The sequence below is a fragment of the Marmota flaviventris genome, chromosome 8, assembly GCF_047511675.1.
Source record: "Marmota flaviventris isolate mMarFla1 chromosome 8, mMarFla1.hap1, whole genome shotgun sequence".
NCBI lineage: Eukaryota > Metazoa > Chordata > Mammalia > Rodentia > Sciuridae > Marmota > Marmota flaviventris.
Genome location: NC_092505.1, coordinates 70,296,379 through 70,312,474, shown reverse-complemented (window position 1 = coordinate 70,312,474; position 16,096 = coordinate 70,296,379). Strand labels below are relative to the sequence as shown.

The window sequence follows — 16,096 nt, the reverse complement described above, 5'->3', positions numbered from 1 at the left end:
TGAGGGAGATAAATCCGAATCCTTTATTCCCAATAGTAAGATAGCTATGGCTGCTAGATTTTTCTGTATTATTTTGTGTTTAAAGATAATCGATGGTTAATTAACTGCATTTGTAATACTTAAGACTTTAAAAAAATACCAAATGATTAAGTAAGTGATTTTTCTACAGTATCTGACTATACTAATTTCCCAGTAAACATTGTATAGGACCCCACTGTTGTAGTTGTGGTTCTCAAAGTGTGATCCTCAGACCAGCAGCAGCAGCATCCCCTGGGAACTTGTTAAAAATACAAATTGTTAAGACCCTCTCCAGACCTACAACACCAGAAACTCAAGAGAATAGGACCTAGCAATCTGTTTTAACAAAGTCTTCAGGGATTCCAAATCACACTCAAGTTTAAGAACTATTGCCTTACTGCATAAGGTGGTCTAATGGCTGCCTTTATCCTTCTTGCTTTTAACTATAGAACAAGAAATTTTAAAAAATGGTCTTAGTAAGAATTCTGGATTTCTGTTCATGGTTTCATTCTTTCCAAGAAACATTGTAGAATCATATTTTACCCTTAGAAGGTATTTTATAATTCTATATATTTTGAGTTTCTGTGATCAGAGATGTGTTTAAGAATTTTAATCTGGCAGCCAAATGTAAGAAGTGTCATAGAGATTAAAAGCAAGACTAGGCCACAGACCAAAGTGGTACTAGGGCAGTGGAAATGCGATTACAGACCCAGAAGACCTTAAACAGTGACTAAACAGAATGCTTATGAAAAGGGAGGATTTGAATCTGATGGTTAAGGAGTTTATTCATATCATAACATTTCACTAGACAAGATAGCTTGATACTTATAGGCTTAAAGATTTACCTATTAGTTTTTCTTTCAAGTAATCATGTTAAATGTTTATTTTGGTATTTTTACATTAGGAAGCCCCACTTGTGATGTTTGCAAGAACATTGAGTGAACTGTATTAGCTTTTTATTACATGTTTTCATATTAAACATTCTCATATTATTAACTGAAGATAAGTGCTTTCTAAAGAGGAGAAAGAGCTAACACTGATATATTTTTATGTACATTGTTAACTTTTGAGACAAATAAAACAAAAGCTAAATTTATTCATTCATTAGCAATTAATTATTAATGTTATACCAGACAGGAAGTTAGGCACTATGATTATAAATGTAAATAAGAAAATTTTTGTTCTGAAATCCCTCTGTTTAATGAAACAGAAAAAGTGTAAGTAATTAGTTTTGAATTTAATTTGTTGGGGGGGCATCATAACTATGCATAATAGTGGGATTTATTATGCCATATTCATACATGCACATAACATACTTTTATTAATCTCATTCTCTAGTACTTTTCCTTTCCTTTCCTCCTTTCCCATTCACTTGTTACACTATCCTAATCTCCCTTTCATTATTATTGTTTGAATTTGTGTATTATGTGTACACACACACACACACACATATGGGATTGTGGCATATTTGCATATGGATATAACATTAAAATCTAAGCAGTTATAATAATGTAATATATTACTATAATAAGGACATACACAATTGCTATAAACACTAAGCAGGATACATCATAAGCTAGTTTCCAAGTACCAGTAGTGATTGATGATTTTAAAAAATCATTACTTCTTTCAATTTGTTTTGTATTTAAATAGAAGAAGAAAAAATAGAGGTAAGAAAAAAAATTACAAACAGAAATGGATTGTTAAATCGTAATTGAGATATGTTAAATTTTTGTTTTGATTGGTAATAGGTTCAACTTCTTGGGGCTGATGGCCTAGAGCAAGATGTTGGTGAGACTGAAGATGATGATTCGCCAGAACAGCGAGCCCGTAGACCAATGAATGCATTTCTTTTGTTTTGCAAACGCCATCGCCCCCTTGTCCGTCAGGAACACCCCAGGCTTGATAACCGAGGTGCTACCAAGATACTAGCTGACTGGTGGGCTGTTCTTGATCCAAAGGAAAAGCAGAAATATACAGACATGGCCAAGGAGGTAGGTTACAATGACAAGGAGTCATGATGGCTTTGAGCATCCATTCCCATTCAGGAAATACCAAGTACCTACAGAAGGTCTAGCAATGAGAAAAATCAATCCTTAATCTCAGGTGCTAAGGGAAAATAGAAGAACTGTTTTCCTTATGTTCCTGTGTCCCAGGCCCATCTAGGAAATGCTGGTGGAGGTATTGAAAGCAAGTTATTACCAAGTTTTTTCTCATGGTCAATACTCCATTGATTGACATAAGGGATTGATTTATTATGAATGGTGATTTATTAATTATGTCTTGTGATTTTCTTTTAATTTTTTTCTAGGAACTCAGCTTCTGCTTTTGGAGAATGTCCATGGTAAAGATGACAGTCTTAGCTTATTCTAATTGTATCATGTGAAAGAGTCTTCATATGCTAAATGCTTTGTGATCATATATATAAGTCAATCTCAGGGTCTTAGCAGCAGCAGTTTCTTCTTCTTCTTAATGTTAACTTGAGTGAGGAAGTTGGACAGAGTTGTATGCCTTTCAGCTATAACATTTTTTTGATTTTGTAATAAACACAGTTTTCAGGAGCTATGCTTTAACTTGTTTCTGCTACAAAGGTAGCACCACATGAATATTTAAAACCAATATAGGCATGAATGGCAGTAGAACAGGATGTACTGTGATGTGTTCGTGTGTGTAAACACTGTGGAGGCAGTCCTTGGTGAGAAACATTTCCACTCAGGAAAGTGATTCAGAGAGGTGGAACATTAATCAATTTCAAAATGATAGCAGTTAGTAAATTTCTTCCAAATTATATATTAAGATTCTGTTTCTCCATTAATCTGAAATTAGTTTAAGATAATTACACATTTAAATATATTATGAGGGGATTGGTCCCAAGTAAGAGATAAGCAAAACCATATTCCTGTGGTTAAACCTGAAAGGAATAATTTTAACCGTATTTCTTCAGAGTTGCAACTTGAGAAAAATCTTGATTCATGAAAACCCCTGTTGCCCAAACATTTGGTTTATGTCTGTGAAAAAATGAACCAGTAGGGGATAAAGTATGTAGTTTCAAGATATTTTATTAGACAATCAGTATGTGGGAAAAAATAATACTTCGTTTTACTCTGGTTTTATTGAGTTTTTTAATAAGGAAACATGCAACGTAAAGATTTCTTGTGAAATGTTTAGGAAAATTTTAATCCAGAGTAAAGGATTAGCATAGTTGCTGTGTAATTAATGATCACACAAGGTGTCCGGAATTGACTATTGTTAAAGATAGAATTTTAAGTACGTTGGCCATCTGGAAAATTTAAAATTAATTGCAGGAACCTACATTATTTTAAATGTTTCATTAGATTTGTACTAGCATAACAGTAATTAACAGTAAAACTTTTTCATTAAATAGCCTTACATTCTTTCATAGTCATGCTTATATGGTAAAATAAACAATTATTTGAAGCCTCACAGGGAGCTGCATAAAGCTTCCTATAATTAAACACTTGAGTTTGTTTTGGATTGCTGTTTTTGGGTAATATGCAGCATATCCCCAGTATATTGTTTGCCTTTTCTTAAATGCTGCTAATTTACAAACCCAACAGGTGGCCACTTTTAAGAAAATGAGGTATTATTTTTGTACAGGAAATCCCTTACTAATTGCTTAATTAGATTCTGACAGTGTTTGCCATTGTGGTTGTATAATGGAATCTTTTAAGGTGGCCCCCTACAGTCTAAAAATGGAGCCCATAATGTCCAACATTACAACTTGCCATGTTTATAGTTGCATTTATGAAAGTTTGCCTCATTTCTCCCACAAAGTGTAGATGATTTAGCTATTTTCAAATTTGTGGCACAACTAGACTCTAGTCATGGTTCTTACTTGTTTCTACCTATTTACTAAATGATTTCACAGTTACATTAAAGTATGTGTAATTGTGCTGGTGCTTTTTATTTTAATATTGTAGCCTTAATTGGAATGCCATTTCAATCAACAAATACTTATTTAAGTGGCTATTGTGTACCAGGTTTTGGTGGTGGTTGCTAGTTATAGAGGCCAATAATAAATATGTTCTGTGTTCATCAAATACCTCCCCCTCACTTTTCAAGCTATATTTTAGATATGTAACCTTTTAATTTTATACCCCAGTTTAAAATATTCTTTATTAGGTGCAACACATATTCTTTCAACATAGTGTATGTTTGTGATAGCTTAACCAATAGCTATCCTGTCATTATTAGTTGAGTGAAAAAAACAGTCATGCATCACTTAATGACAGGTATGCATTCTAAGAAATGTGCCATTAGGCAATTTGGTCATCGTGCAAACATTATAGTGTACTTAAGACATTTACAATGTCACTAGGCAGTATAATCTTATGGGATCACTGTTTTGTGTGTATGTGTTGTATAGTTACCCAAAACATTGTTATGTAATTTATTCCTTTCTCTCTGTAGTTTTAAAAGAAGCATGTTTTAAAAATAAGAGCGAATAATAATTAATACAAATTTAGAGTGATTCCTTTCTTACCTGCTAGTTCATGAAAATTTTATCTGACTCTTCCCTTACTCCTGATTATCAACCTTATGTTAGTACATTTGGTTAGATGAAGCACCCATTCCATAATTTGTTGTCATTTTCTTGAATTATTGCCCAGTACTAATTTGCATTGTTAGAAAAATCTGGTTGAATGAGGGTTTTATATTCTCTGATGAATCTAATCTAAGCAATAACTGATTGTAAGAAATCTTAAAAGTACTGTCCTACAGAGATAACCTGTATTGCATTCTTGAATTCAATAGTGTGCAGTGATGGTGCAGTGTTGTGCATGTTAACAGGTTTTGATTTTTGAATGTGTAACTGCATATTAGGAGGTGCAGAAGCAATTTTACCTTTCCTTTTAGCATCTTTATATAGAGGAATACAAATCTCTGCATTTTTGCCTAGGATATTCCTGGAACCTTCTGATTGTCACCTAAATTTATTATTATATTTAATGGATTTATAGGATCATAATCTTGACCTTTAGCTAGAATTCAGTACAAAGAGGAGGGGCAAATCTGGAAAATTTAGACAATTAAAATGACCTTGATGGAGCTCCCTGCCTTTTAGGACCAGAGGACCAGAGGACCAGGGGTATGCAGTAGAATGCATGCATTTATTGATTGATTTGTTCATTCCTTGCTCACAATTTTAAGCAAGCACAAACATGTAAAATGATCTCTCTCCTTCGAAAAAGAAATCTAACACTCATAGGAGTTAGTATTTTGGCTAGTCATATGTTGGGTGAACAATGGTATATTTATCCTACCCAGTTTAAATGCCTGAAAGCTAAATGGATTTAAGTGTGGCTAGAATGGTAACAATAAAATATTTTGCATCTTATGGGAAGAATCTGCCTATGCTAGAGAGGTGGAAGTATATCAGGAAAGGCTTTATATTCTTGGTTTTGATGATAGGATTCAAAAAGAAAGACAAGGCTCAGAGTAGATGTGGGAACTTAAGATCAGTTTCAGGAACTAGGAAGTTTATTTTACCTAGAGCCTGGGTTATGTGTATGATAGTCATAGGAAATAATGATGTAAAGGTAAATAAGAGAATCACAAGAGATCAAGTTGAAAAGTTTGTAAGTTCAGTTGTATGCAGATAAAACAGCTATGGAATTAAATGCAACAGAATGAAATTTGAAGGTGAATCATACTTGCCCTTTGTAAATATTGGTATCTGTTTTCAGTACTGGATAAAAGATTATTACCACTGCAAAACTCTATGGAGATTTCAATGACTTCTTTCTCCATATTTCTTCAAGACAAGATTAAAGTATTTTTGGTTATTTCTTTGCAACTAGGATAATTTTATACAGACCATTCATTCCCTTGTTTTGGCTTCATCAAAAATGAAATCCACTTCAAAGTTGTTACACCATATTTCTCATGAATTAAAGTGTGGAGGCCTTTCTTAACTGTTATGCATCATGCTTAGCAGATAGAATTTGTATTCTTGCCAGCGTGCTGCAGCACTTGACGTACTGTTAGAGTGGCACCTCATTCATCCAGCATCCTTGAGAAGCAAATGCTACACATAAGTGATTTCCAGATAGATGAAACTTTAGTGTTCTTTTAAAAACTACATTTTTATTTTGTATATTTACCCTGAAAACTTTAGTTAAAATTTGGTTTGCTTCCTTTTCAGAACATCTTTTGAATTTTTTTGAATAATTTCTATCCTTTATTTCCCAGTGGGAATTATTGGTGAGCCTTTGTGAATAATTGAGTTACATTCAAATTTTTATTTATGTAGTAAATGATTCTCAACTCTTTTGATTTTTTTGAATTTTCTCTTCACTTTTCTTTGAGTTTTTCTCTTTTGAATCCACTCTCATTTGTCAGCTTTTTTCTCTGACCACCTCTAATCCAATGACTCATTGTGGAGCTTTCTGAGTGTGGCTTAATCAGGACCCCACAACTCTAGAGGGGAAGTAGATGGTAAAAAACATGTTTGTGCTCCATATTTTGCAACACTCCTGTTTTCTTAAACTTTTGCATTCTTGTATTCCAGACACCAGGACTTTTCTTAGCTGAATTTAAAAAAATATATCCAGGGGTTAGGGGCATAGCTCAGTAGTACTGTGCTTGTCTAGTTATGCAAGAGGTCCTGGATTGATCCCCAGCATTGCAAATAATAATAATATGTAGATATATCTTTGGTATAAATTTGTAAAATTTATAAAACGTTCAAATATTGCTTTAGCATGTCCATGACAAGGTCCATTTTGCTAATCCTCAGAACAATCCCAAAAATGGATTATTATTTTCCAGAAGATAAAGATGAGATCACTAAGGAAAGTTAACTTTTCCAAGCAAGCAAAGTTAGTAGTAGTGAGGCTGGGATTCTAATAATTAACTCTCTTTAACTTAGATCTCTTTGGATTTCCACATCTATAAAATTTCTGTAAGATGCCTGCTGCCCTCATAGGGTTGGATGTAAGGTACAAGTGAAGAAACATTTAGGCACACATTATGTAAAGTTTAGTACTCTATAAAAATGTTAGTTTTAAGAGTTAAAACTAATGAGCAGTTAATGTTTGTTTTTATTTGATATTTCTTCACCCTACTGATAAGTCACTGTTTTAATTATGAATTGTTACAATGAAAGGCTACTAAAAGGCAAATTTGAGACTTTGAAGCAGAATCAACAAGCAGCAACAAAACTAGATAAATCATTTGTCCAACTTGGCAGAAATGGTCCATTGTGATTAATAGCCTCTAACAAGATAATCATCTGTTGGTCATCTGTTTGCTAGTGAATAATAATATTTAAATATTCAAATCAAATCTAATTGCTAGGACTTTATAAAGACCCTGGAACTAGTGAGGAATATTGAGAGTTTATACTGAGTCTCTCATACTCCTCTTGGTATCTCGTTCCGGTTGTTAATTGTTAAGATTGATTGTGAGACCCAATGCTCAAATATGATTTCTGATGTTACTACAGTAATTCCTGATTACTTTGGAACTTGTGAGCATTCAAAGGGATATGAGTAAAAGTTAACTTTTGTACCATTTGAAAAATGTGCAAATTCTTGATGTAGATTTTTCCGTAAGGAGTAATTTTAAAGTATTTAAGGAAAGTATTAAACCAAAGTGAACATATTTTTAAAGAAAATGTAAGCATTTTGACAATCCAACATGAATTAACACTTCTTTCTAATCTTTTAAAGTATCTTTTCTAGCTAATGTTTTCTCACCCAAATCCTTATCTACTTTTTAAGAAGTAACAAAATTAAAATTGTAGAAGACTTCTTAAATTATGATTTTTAAAATTAGCATATACTGACTTTTCTCCTAATTATCCAAATTAGTGAATAAAATTTACATATAAAAAGAAACCACTGTCTTAACATTAATCCTCACCCTTACACAATTCAAGCACCTGTAGATAACGCCCTTGATTTCAGTTTTTCCTTTGACTTCTCCACCATAGATCAACCAAACAATTCTCTGATCATGATATTGAAGCCACTGTTTTATGTGTATAATTTCTATGGGAATAGCTTTATCATTAAAGTTTTTCAGGCTACTGTATAACTTAAAATATTTTTATCCAGCCAAAACCATAAACTTAATTCAGTGTTCTGTCATGTGAAAGTCTAATTAATTTTCTTCCTATTAGAAACAGCTATCAAGGATAATTCACATCACACAGTGAATTGAGTCATATTATCCTAATTATAATGTTCAATTTTTTGTGATGGAAAGATCCTCAGACTAAGTCTGCACTTGCTTAGTGACACTTCTCAAATATCACTCTTTCCTTTTTCCCCTTGCATAATGTGATTTCTGCCTGCTGATGGAAAGAGATACAGCTGTCTTAGAACTTACTATGCTGATGTTCAGTTAGCCTGCTGTAGAGTATGTATGAAATAAAATATGTATAATAACTTTTTAAAAAATCAGTTTCCTGTGTAATCTCTTAAAATTCTGGTAGATTTTTTTTTCATATTTGCACCAGAGTTGTCATCTTTATTATACAGACATTCTCAGCATCCCTTATTATTAAATCTTACAGGGTTGTTATTTTCTCATTCACTCTGTTGAGAAGATCTAGACTGTAATAACAACTAGAAATATTAGTGGACATTTAAATAGAATTCCACCAGTTAAAAATAAACAACTGGAGAACAATAGGTGAATATTTCTTTCATTTTAGGTTGCTTCATAGATCAAATTTACATTTGTGTATTTGATCTGGAAAAATAATATTGAATCCACATTTTTTAAAGATTGACATAATATTCTTTTTTTTTTTTTTTTTTTTTTTGGTACTGGGGATTGAACTCAGGGGCACTCAACTACTGATTCACACCCCCAGCCCTAAATAAAATTTTGTATTTTATTTAGAGACAGGGTCTCATTGAGTTGCTTAGCGCCTTGCTTTTGATGAGGCTGGCGCTATCCTCCTGCCTCAGCCTCCTGAGCTGCTGGGATTAGAGGCATGTGCCACCGCGCCTAGCTGGATATAATATTGTTATATAATAATGCCATTTTCAAATGTAGGACAGAAAACGCTGTGACAAAAGATATGTCTTTAATGCCAGTAATGAATAACAGAAGAATCAATAACTGATATACAAATTTGTAATTATTGCTAATGAAATACAGTAGTAGTTGAGGTACAAGAGAAGGGAGTTAGCATTACCAAGTAACTTATATAAGTCAGAAACTATATTTGTAAAGTACGTTTAGATCATTTAATTGTCTGGAAATTTGCATAAAGAAACTGGAGCCTTTGAGGTAAATTTTCATTTTAATTGGTAGAAATTAGAAAGTCAGTGTTATAGCGAGAATTTAGTTACCTACAAGAATTTTTCACTGAAATATTTAGAACAAATTAGCCTGTGATTGATGTTCTTGGAGGATGAATGAATTTCTCTCTCACCTCTAGCATGAACAGTTTGGCCCTGGATATCTGGATAAGCAAGGCCTATCTCTTTGACCCTTTCAGTCCTTTGATGATGGATTTTGCCCACATGGTTGAAAAGCATGGTAATAAGTTTACTTGCTGTTTGCTTCAAACTGTATACAAAATCTCCTCCCATTTCTCCTTTATCCAGCCTTCTCTGTAATCCCTTCCTAAATAACCTTATCACAACAAATGATTAAGCATTTCTGTTGTTTCTTATAGCTGAAGCAAGTGATTGATGAGGTGCCTAGTTCCAAGGACATTCTTATACCTTAAGGCTCTTTTTGCCTCTACCCTCACTTGATGCTCATATACTACTTTATTTTCACATGAATTTATGGCTTCTCCATCCAATTTTTAAACTTTCTAATTAAGAACAAGAATTTTGTGGTACTCTTTTCCTGTCTCCCACATTTTTAACTCTTCTGCTCAATATATACTGGATCAAGGGGCTGGTAGATTGTATGCTTAGCTTGTATGAGGCCATAGGTTCATTCCTTAGCACCCAAAACACATATATATACACTCATATATGTGCATGCACAATTGAATACATGTTGTCATGGTATTGATCATCTATATTATATTTAAGAATCTGTAAGATTAACATTATGATACAGTTCCAAGGTATTGGCCCACTTAGTAAATTCTCAGTTCCCATTTTCTATAAAACTCTTCATATTCCATAGTCTCTTGACCTTTGTCAATTCTTCCACTAATGTGTAGCTTCCCCTTTACAAACCTTTACAAAACCATTTTGTGTGCCTGAGTCAGGGTGAGGCTAATGGGCCATGTGTAAAAAGAAATATTTGTTGTGTAATTAATTGAAAAATATAAGCAATATGAAGACAAGAACTCAATTCATACCTTTTTCTATTGGTGTCTGATAAGTCTCCCTTAATTAAAGCTCACAAAGTATTTGCAGTGAGGGTGGGTAGAGTGTATACAGGATAAGGGACATGATTGTGGTGTAATGCTTCTCACTGCTTTCTGTTATCTTGAGCATCAGCTCCCCATTGTAAATTAGTTTAAGCTGGCCTTCATTAGAATCACCAACTATGCTCTAAAAATAGTTGATGCTGTCAATAATTCATTTTAAAAGACAACAGTATTGATTTTCACTGAAGCACATTATTAAATAATTTTAGTAAAAGATGTGATGTCTTACTGAAAAAGACTTTATTCAACAAATGAACGTGGAGAGAAGAAGAGAGGACACCTACCTAAAAAACAGGCAATTTGCATGCCGATGACATCATCCAGCATCTTACTATTGTGACTTTCTTAAAAATTTTGAACTTCTCCCCCAAAAAGAGATAATTCATTTCTCATGACAAATATGTTAATAAATTTGAAAGTCTTTTGTCAGTTTATAAAATAGTGACCTTTGTTCAAATGACTGTTCATCTGACAAACAGCCCGTGTGCCTTCTAGTAGGACACAGTAATGATGCATGTGTCTGCTACTTCCATTTTCACTTCACCCTATCATTTGTCACTTTCTGCCTATAGACAGCAGCCAAGGCTATTTGTCTGCCTTAGCTTAATATGCAAATCCCTCATCCACTTGCATGGACTGTGGTAGTGTATCTCCTATATCACATTTGGTACCCCTAATTACATTCTGGAATATAATAAAAATTCTAGTCCTGTGTATTATTTTAATTACTTTTATAAGAAAAGTGAGTATCTTGTGAGTTTTTATATCCATTGATAGGTAAATTTACAATTTATAGGTAAAATTTTGAGAAAATTTGAGTTAAGATAACCTTGAGATATAATATTAGACCCTTGTGTATTAAAATTGCATTATTATCCATGATTTAGTTTTCATTTATATGATTTAAAATGAAATGGTGGGGAAAAGTTAATTTAGACTACATGTTCTTTCTTAGACCAGCGTTAAGTGGCAAATTTTTTTTAGTTTGGGTTAAATTAAAAACTATTTGAAACATACTAAATTAGTTAATCGTATGCACAGAGTGACCGTTTTAAAAGGTAAGCTTATGAGATTGAAAAAATTGTATTAATTTAATAAAATATCCAATAGTATTTACATGTAACAGTTGAAGAATACAAGGAAAATATCTTTTTTTTAACAGATAATATAACTTTTGGTAACATACAATGAATATCAATATGGTATTTCATTTTAGTGAAAGGAGAACGAGATATCAGAGTTGAGAGAAAGGGTTACAGTAGCAAGCCACAGAAATACAAAGGAGAAAGAAAGATGTTAGTGGATGTTGAAATTTTCAAGTAAAATATAAAGTTAATGATAGATTAATTGCAACATCACACATCAGAGCTCTCAGAGCTCGTTCATATATTCAGTCATGTGTGTGCATTACAAAATGTTGGCAGGTACACTGACACTTTATTGATGGAGGAATTGAAATTGAGAAAGGTTACATAACTTGCTTAATGACGGTGGCTGAAGTAGAGGGTGATTTGAATTCAGACCATCAGACCGTGCATCTAGTGCTTTTCCCTCCTTATGGCCCCTGGTCTTCAAATAACTGAAAAGTTAATGTCAGTTGTCCTACTCTGTTCCCCTTCTCCTGCTCTTGATCTTGGCTCCTTTATCCCACAATGAAGTATTTTGCTGTGAGTTTACCTGCATTTATCTTACGAAGTACATCAAAACACAAATGTAATTTTTTTTTTTAACCATAGTTAGCAGGTTAAATAAAGCTATGGGAAGAATCTTGACTCCTGACACTGATGTAAACTCACACTCTGTGATGTGTACCCAAAGTTGCTTTGAAATAGACCATTTTTGACAATAACCCTAGGCATTGGTGGTGGTATTCTCTGTTGATGCAATCTAAGGTTGAGACCTAGAGAGGCCATTTTTTTTTTCTCCTTGGTTACCATAGCCTGAAGTGGAAATATCAGAGTTTGAACCCTATATTTTTTGTCTCCAGAACGTTGGTTCTTTCAGTTATAAACAACTTCCTGTCCCCACCAATATCAGACAGGCTTTTGTAGCTGAAGAAAATGGGGATTAAAAGACACAAAGTATGTACCTTCTGTGCTCTTATCCCACAATGGACTTTGTCCGTAGAGCCCTGTGGTAAGATTATTATTTCTCTATGAGGAAAGCTAAAGTCACTGAAAGTGGTTTCCTCATTCGTTATCTAACTGGGGGAAATAGGGTGAAAGCTATTTGAACTTTCTTCAATCTGTTTGTCAAATTAAAATTTGCTGATTTTTATTCATAGTATAAAGATGCATTTATGAAAGCAAATCCTGGCTACAAATGGTGTCCTGCTACGAACAAGCCTGTGAAATCGCCAACTCCCACAGTCAATCCACGGAAGAAACTTTGGGCCTTTCCATCTGACTCTTCAAGAGACTTGCCAAGCCCCAAGAAGGCAAAGACTGAAGAAATGCCTCAGCTGAACTTTGGAATGGCTGGTGAGTTTAGATGTTGTTTCTACATCTTCTTTAGTAATAGGTCAATACATTTCATTAATATTTTTAACTAATAGTACACAGTTTGGGGTAGTAAAATTTATGACCAATATGAAGCAATCACAAATAAATGGCATATCTTAAAGCACTAGAAGATGATATACAAAGAATATATATATATATATATATATATATATATATATATATATATATATATATAACTAAAGAAAGGAGATGGAGAGACCAAGTTATACATATGTGTGAATTCCTGTCATTACTATATAGAAAAGTAGATGAAGATGTGGAGATAGTTAGGAGCTTAGGGAATTTTTTAATATTTAAAATATTTCAATACATATACACACTACAAAGGTATCCCAGTAAGAAAGCTACAATTATGTATATCATCTCTGTATCTGAAACATCGAGGGCAAAAATATGAACAACTCCATCACATATCTGAGGTGTATCTAAAAGCTGTGTCTTACAGTTTCCATCCTAAACCTCTACCCCCATCCCCCACTTCCCAGTTCCTCTATGAGCCGTGCAAATTTAAAATTCCAGGTGGTCCCATTTGTTATGGAACCTTTAATACTTTCTGGGGTGGTAAGGAATCCTGAAGCATTTATTACCATGAAATAAAGCATTTAAATGCCTCTATCTACCCTGGTCATTGCAATGCAGTAGTCAAAAGAAGAATTTGCCAAGATGAAGTTCAGAGATTGGGCAGGGTAGAAGCAGTGAAGTTGGTGTTGAGCACAGAGTTCCTATTTCATCAAACACATTCTCTTCAAAATCAGTGTACTGAACCATTTGCAATATGGAAAGGTTGGAAGGAAGTTGGGCAATACTGGGATGACACATTTTTGTTTTTAAATAGCCAACAGACCTTACCAGATTTAAGAGTTCAATACGCAATTTATATAAATGCTAAAAATTAAGCTTAACACAATGGCAATTCTGGGGAAACAGTCTCCAGATGATTGTTCTATATGTGTCTATAGTATGACTTTTAAGTCAGCTCTCAAAATGATGGTTGGTTTCATATTTCCCCCACCCCCCTTTTTATGGGGATTAAACCCAGGAACAGGGGTATTCTAAGCATGAATTTAACCGCTAAGCTATATTATGTCCCAAAGAGTCAAAACAGAGATCTGCTCTTGTTTTAGCTTTCACTTTGTACAATTTTAACTGCAACTCACTTGTTAATGGATAGTCTTGTGGATAGTCTTGGTGATTTTCTGAACTTCCCATATTATATCATTTGGAGCGTTTCTAAAACATTTTCTTATCAAGATGAAAAAGTCTTATGTAGATGACTGGCTTCTAATTTAAATGTCTTTGATTATCATTTAGCATACATTGCTTTTTCTCTCACTTCTAAAACAAGGTTAGTGCATGTTGGACTTTTTTTTTTTTAACAACATTCAGTTATTCTTTGCAATCAAATAATTATTTCAAATTATATAAAACTATGAGAAACCTTTTTTAGTGTTGTTAACACTATTAATCTACCAGTCTTTTACCTATAAAATGGAAGTAGAACATAAACTTCAACCAAGATTTTTACTTCTTAGCTTTTTACGACAGTGTTTTTGGTACCAGGGATTGAACCCAGGGGCACTTAACCACTGAGCCTTATCCCTAGCCCTTTTTATTTTCATTTTGAGACAGGGCCTGAGACAGGGCCTCGTTAACTTGCTGAGATTGGCTTTGAACTTGCGATTCTCCTGCCTCAGCCTCTCAAGCCACTGGGATTACAGGTGTGCACAACCCAGCATAAAGCAGTTTTCTTTATGACAAAGTACAAGAAAGCAGAAAGACACTTCCTGGCATTCATCTCGTTGTATATGTAATTAATTGCGTGTGTTGGATATTGAAAATCCATGGCAAGAGTTCTATTCAGCTTCCATTTAATGGGTAACATTAGTCTGATGTTTCCAATAAGATGAAGTGAATTAAATTGCCTTTAATTAAAACATGCTTCTTGGCTATCTGAATTAGGGGATATTGAGGGAATTTAAAGGCTAGTGTAACTTTTCCTTAGCAGTGAATCTCTTTCATTTTGTTTTGTTTGCTCTGGCTTTTCACTTGACATTTTTCGGTTTATTTGTCACATGTATATGTTTTCCAGGAAGGGGAAGTTATTTAGAAATTAATGCAGTACAAACCCTCTTGATAAAAGGAAAGTGTGCTATTTATGCAAATGCATTTTAATAGTTCTGAACTATATAAATGTAAATGATATAAAGGATGAAGGTAATTTCTTGCTCTGTCTCAGTATGCATATAGCTAACTTCTTGTGAAGTCATATTGGTATATAACTTATAACTTATCATTGGTATATAAATTATCATGTAATCATGTTCCCATTTTACTTTGTAATTTGAACTAACACATTTTTATCTTTAGAAAGCTATCATCCAATCCTACTGGTCTCCAGGATGACAGCTGCAAAAGTATTTCACTCTCAAAGTAACCAACTAAACTTTTACTTTCTGCAAAATTCATTTCACCCTTCTTTTTTTTTTTAATTTTAATTAGCTTTATTGTCTGTCTTAGCAATCACAATAGTATGTAAACTTAGTGTTTGATTAAAATTGGAATCTTTAAACTACACTTGAGGCAAAGCTCATGATTGCTTATGTATTCTGTTTCTCTGTCTTCTATAAGGCTGTCTTTCAACAATGACATATTTTCTTGAACACTTGATCCTTTGGTGACCTCATACGTACCTTGTAACCTGCTTGCAATTTTAAACAAATTGTGTATATGATCAGACTTACTCCATGAGTTCTCAAAACAGGTGTGAATAAAGGGCATACCTTGAACCATAAAGAAACAACTGAATGTCTTCAGACAACATTTTGACTGATCCTTATCTTTAATTGTAGAGAGAGATTCCTAAAATAAAATATACATTTATTGAGAACCTGTGTGTACTAGGAGAGAAAGTAAGCTAGGCATTTTTACATGTGTTCTTTTGTTGCAGTACCAAATCTTAATTCATTTAAGAGAACCTTTAAAAATATATGTTTCTTACTATCTGTTGGGTCAAAAATCACTGGTAACAATAAAAAGATTAATTTTTAATCTTGATGTTATTTTGAGAAAGAGACTAACTACTTCTAAGAATTTGTACATCAGTTATTTTAAATTTATCTTGAAAGTTTTAAAAAGAAATAATTTGAAAAAAGCTCACTAGATTTTGAAGGTCCATTTTGAA

At 33.3% G+C, this 16,096-nt stretch overlaps 1 protein-coding gene across 8 annotated transcripts in view; it reads left to right on the top strand.

Annotated features, from left to right (window-relative positions):
• Window positions 1-16,096, top strand: part of Bbx (BBX high mobility group box domain containing) — a 263,082-nt gene that overhangs the window by 176,282 nt on the left and 70,704 nt on the right. For 7 of the 8 annotated variants that reach the window (XM_071615384.1, XM_071615383.1, XM_071615382.1 and 4 more), the window contains 2 exons: window positions 1,770-2,012; window positions 12,678-12,873. In XM_071615384.1, the coding sequence (XP_071471485.1) occupies window positions 1,770-2,012; window positions 12,678-12,873 (439 nt within the window). Of the gene's footprint in view, window positions 1-1,769; window positions 2,013-9,442; window positions 9,538-12,677; window positions 12,874-16,096 lie in introns of those variants that run through there. The other variant, XM_071615385.1, reaches the window with a different exon arrangement.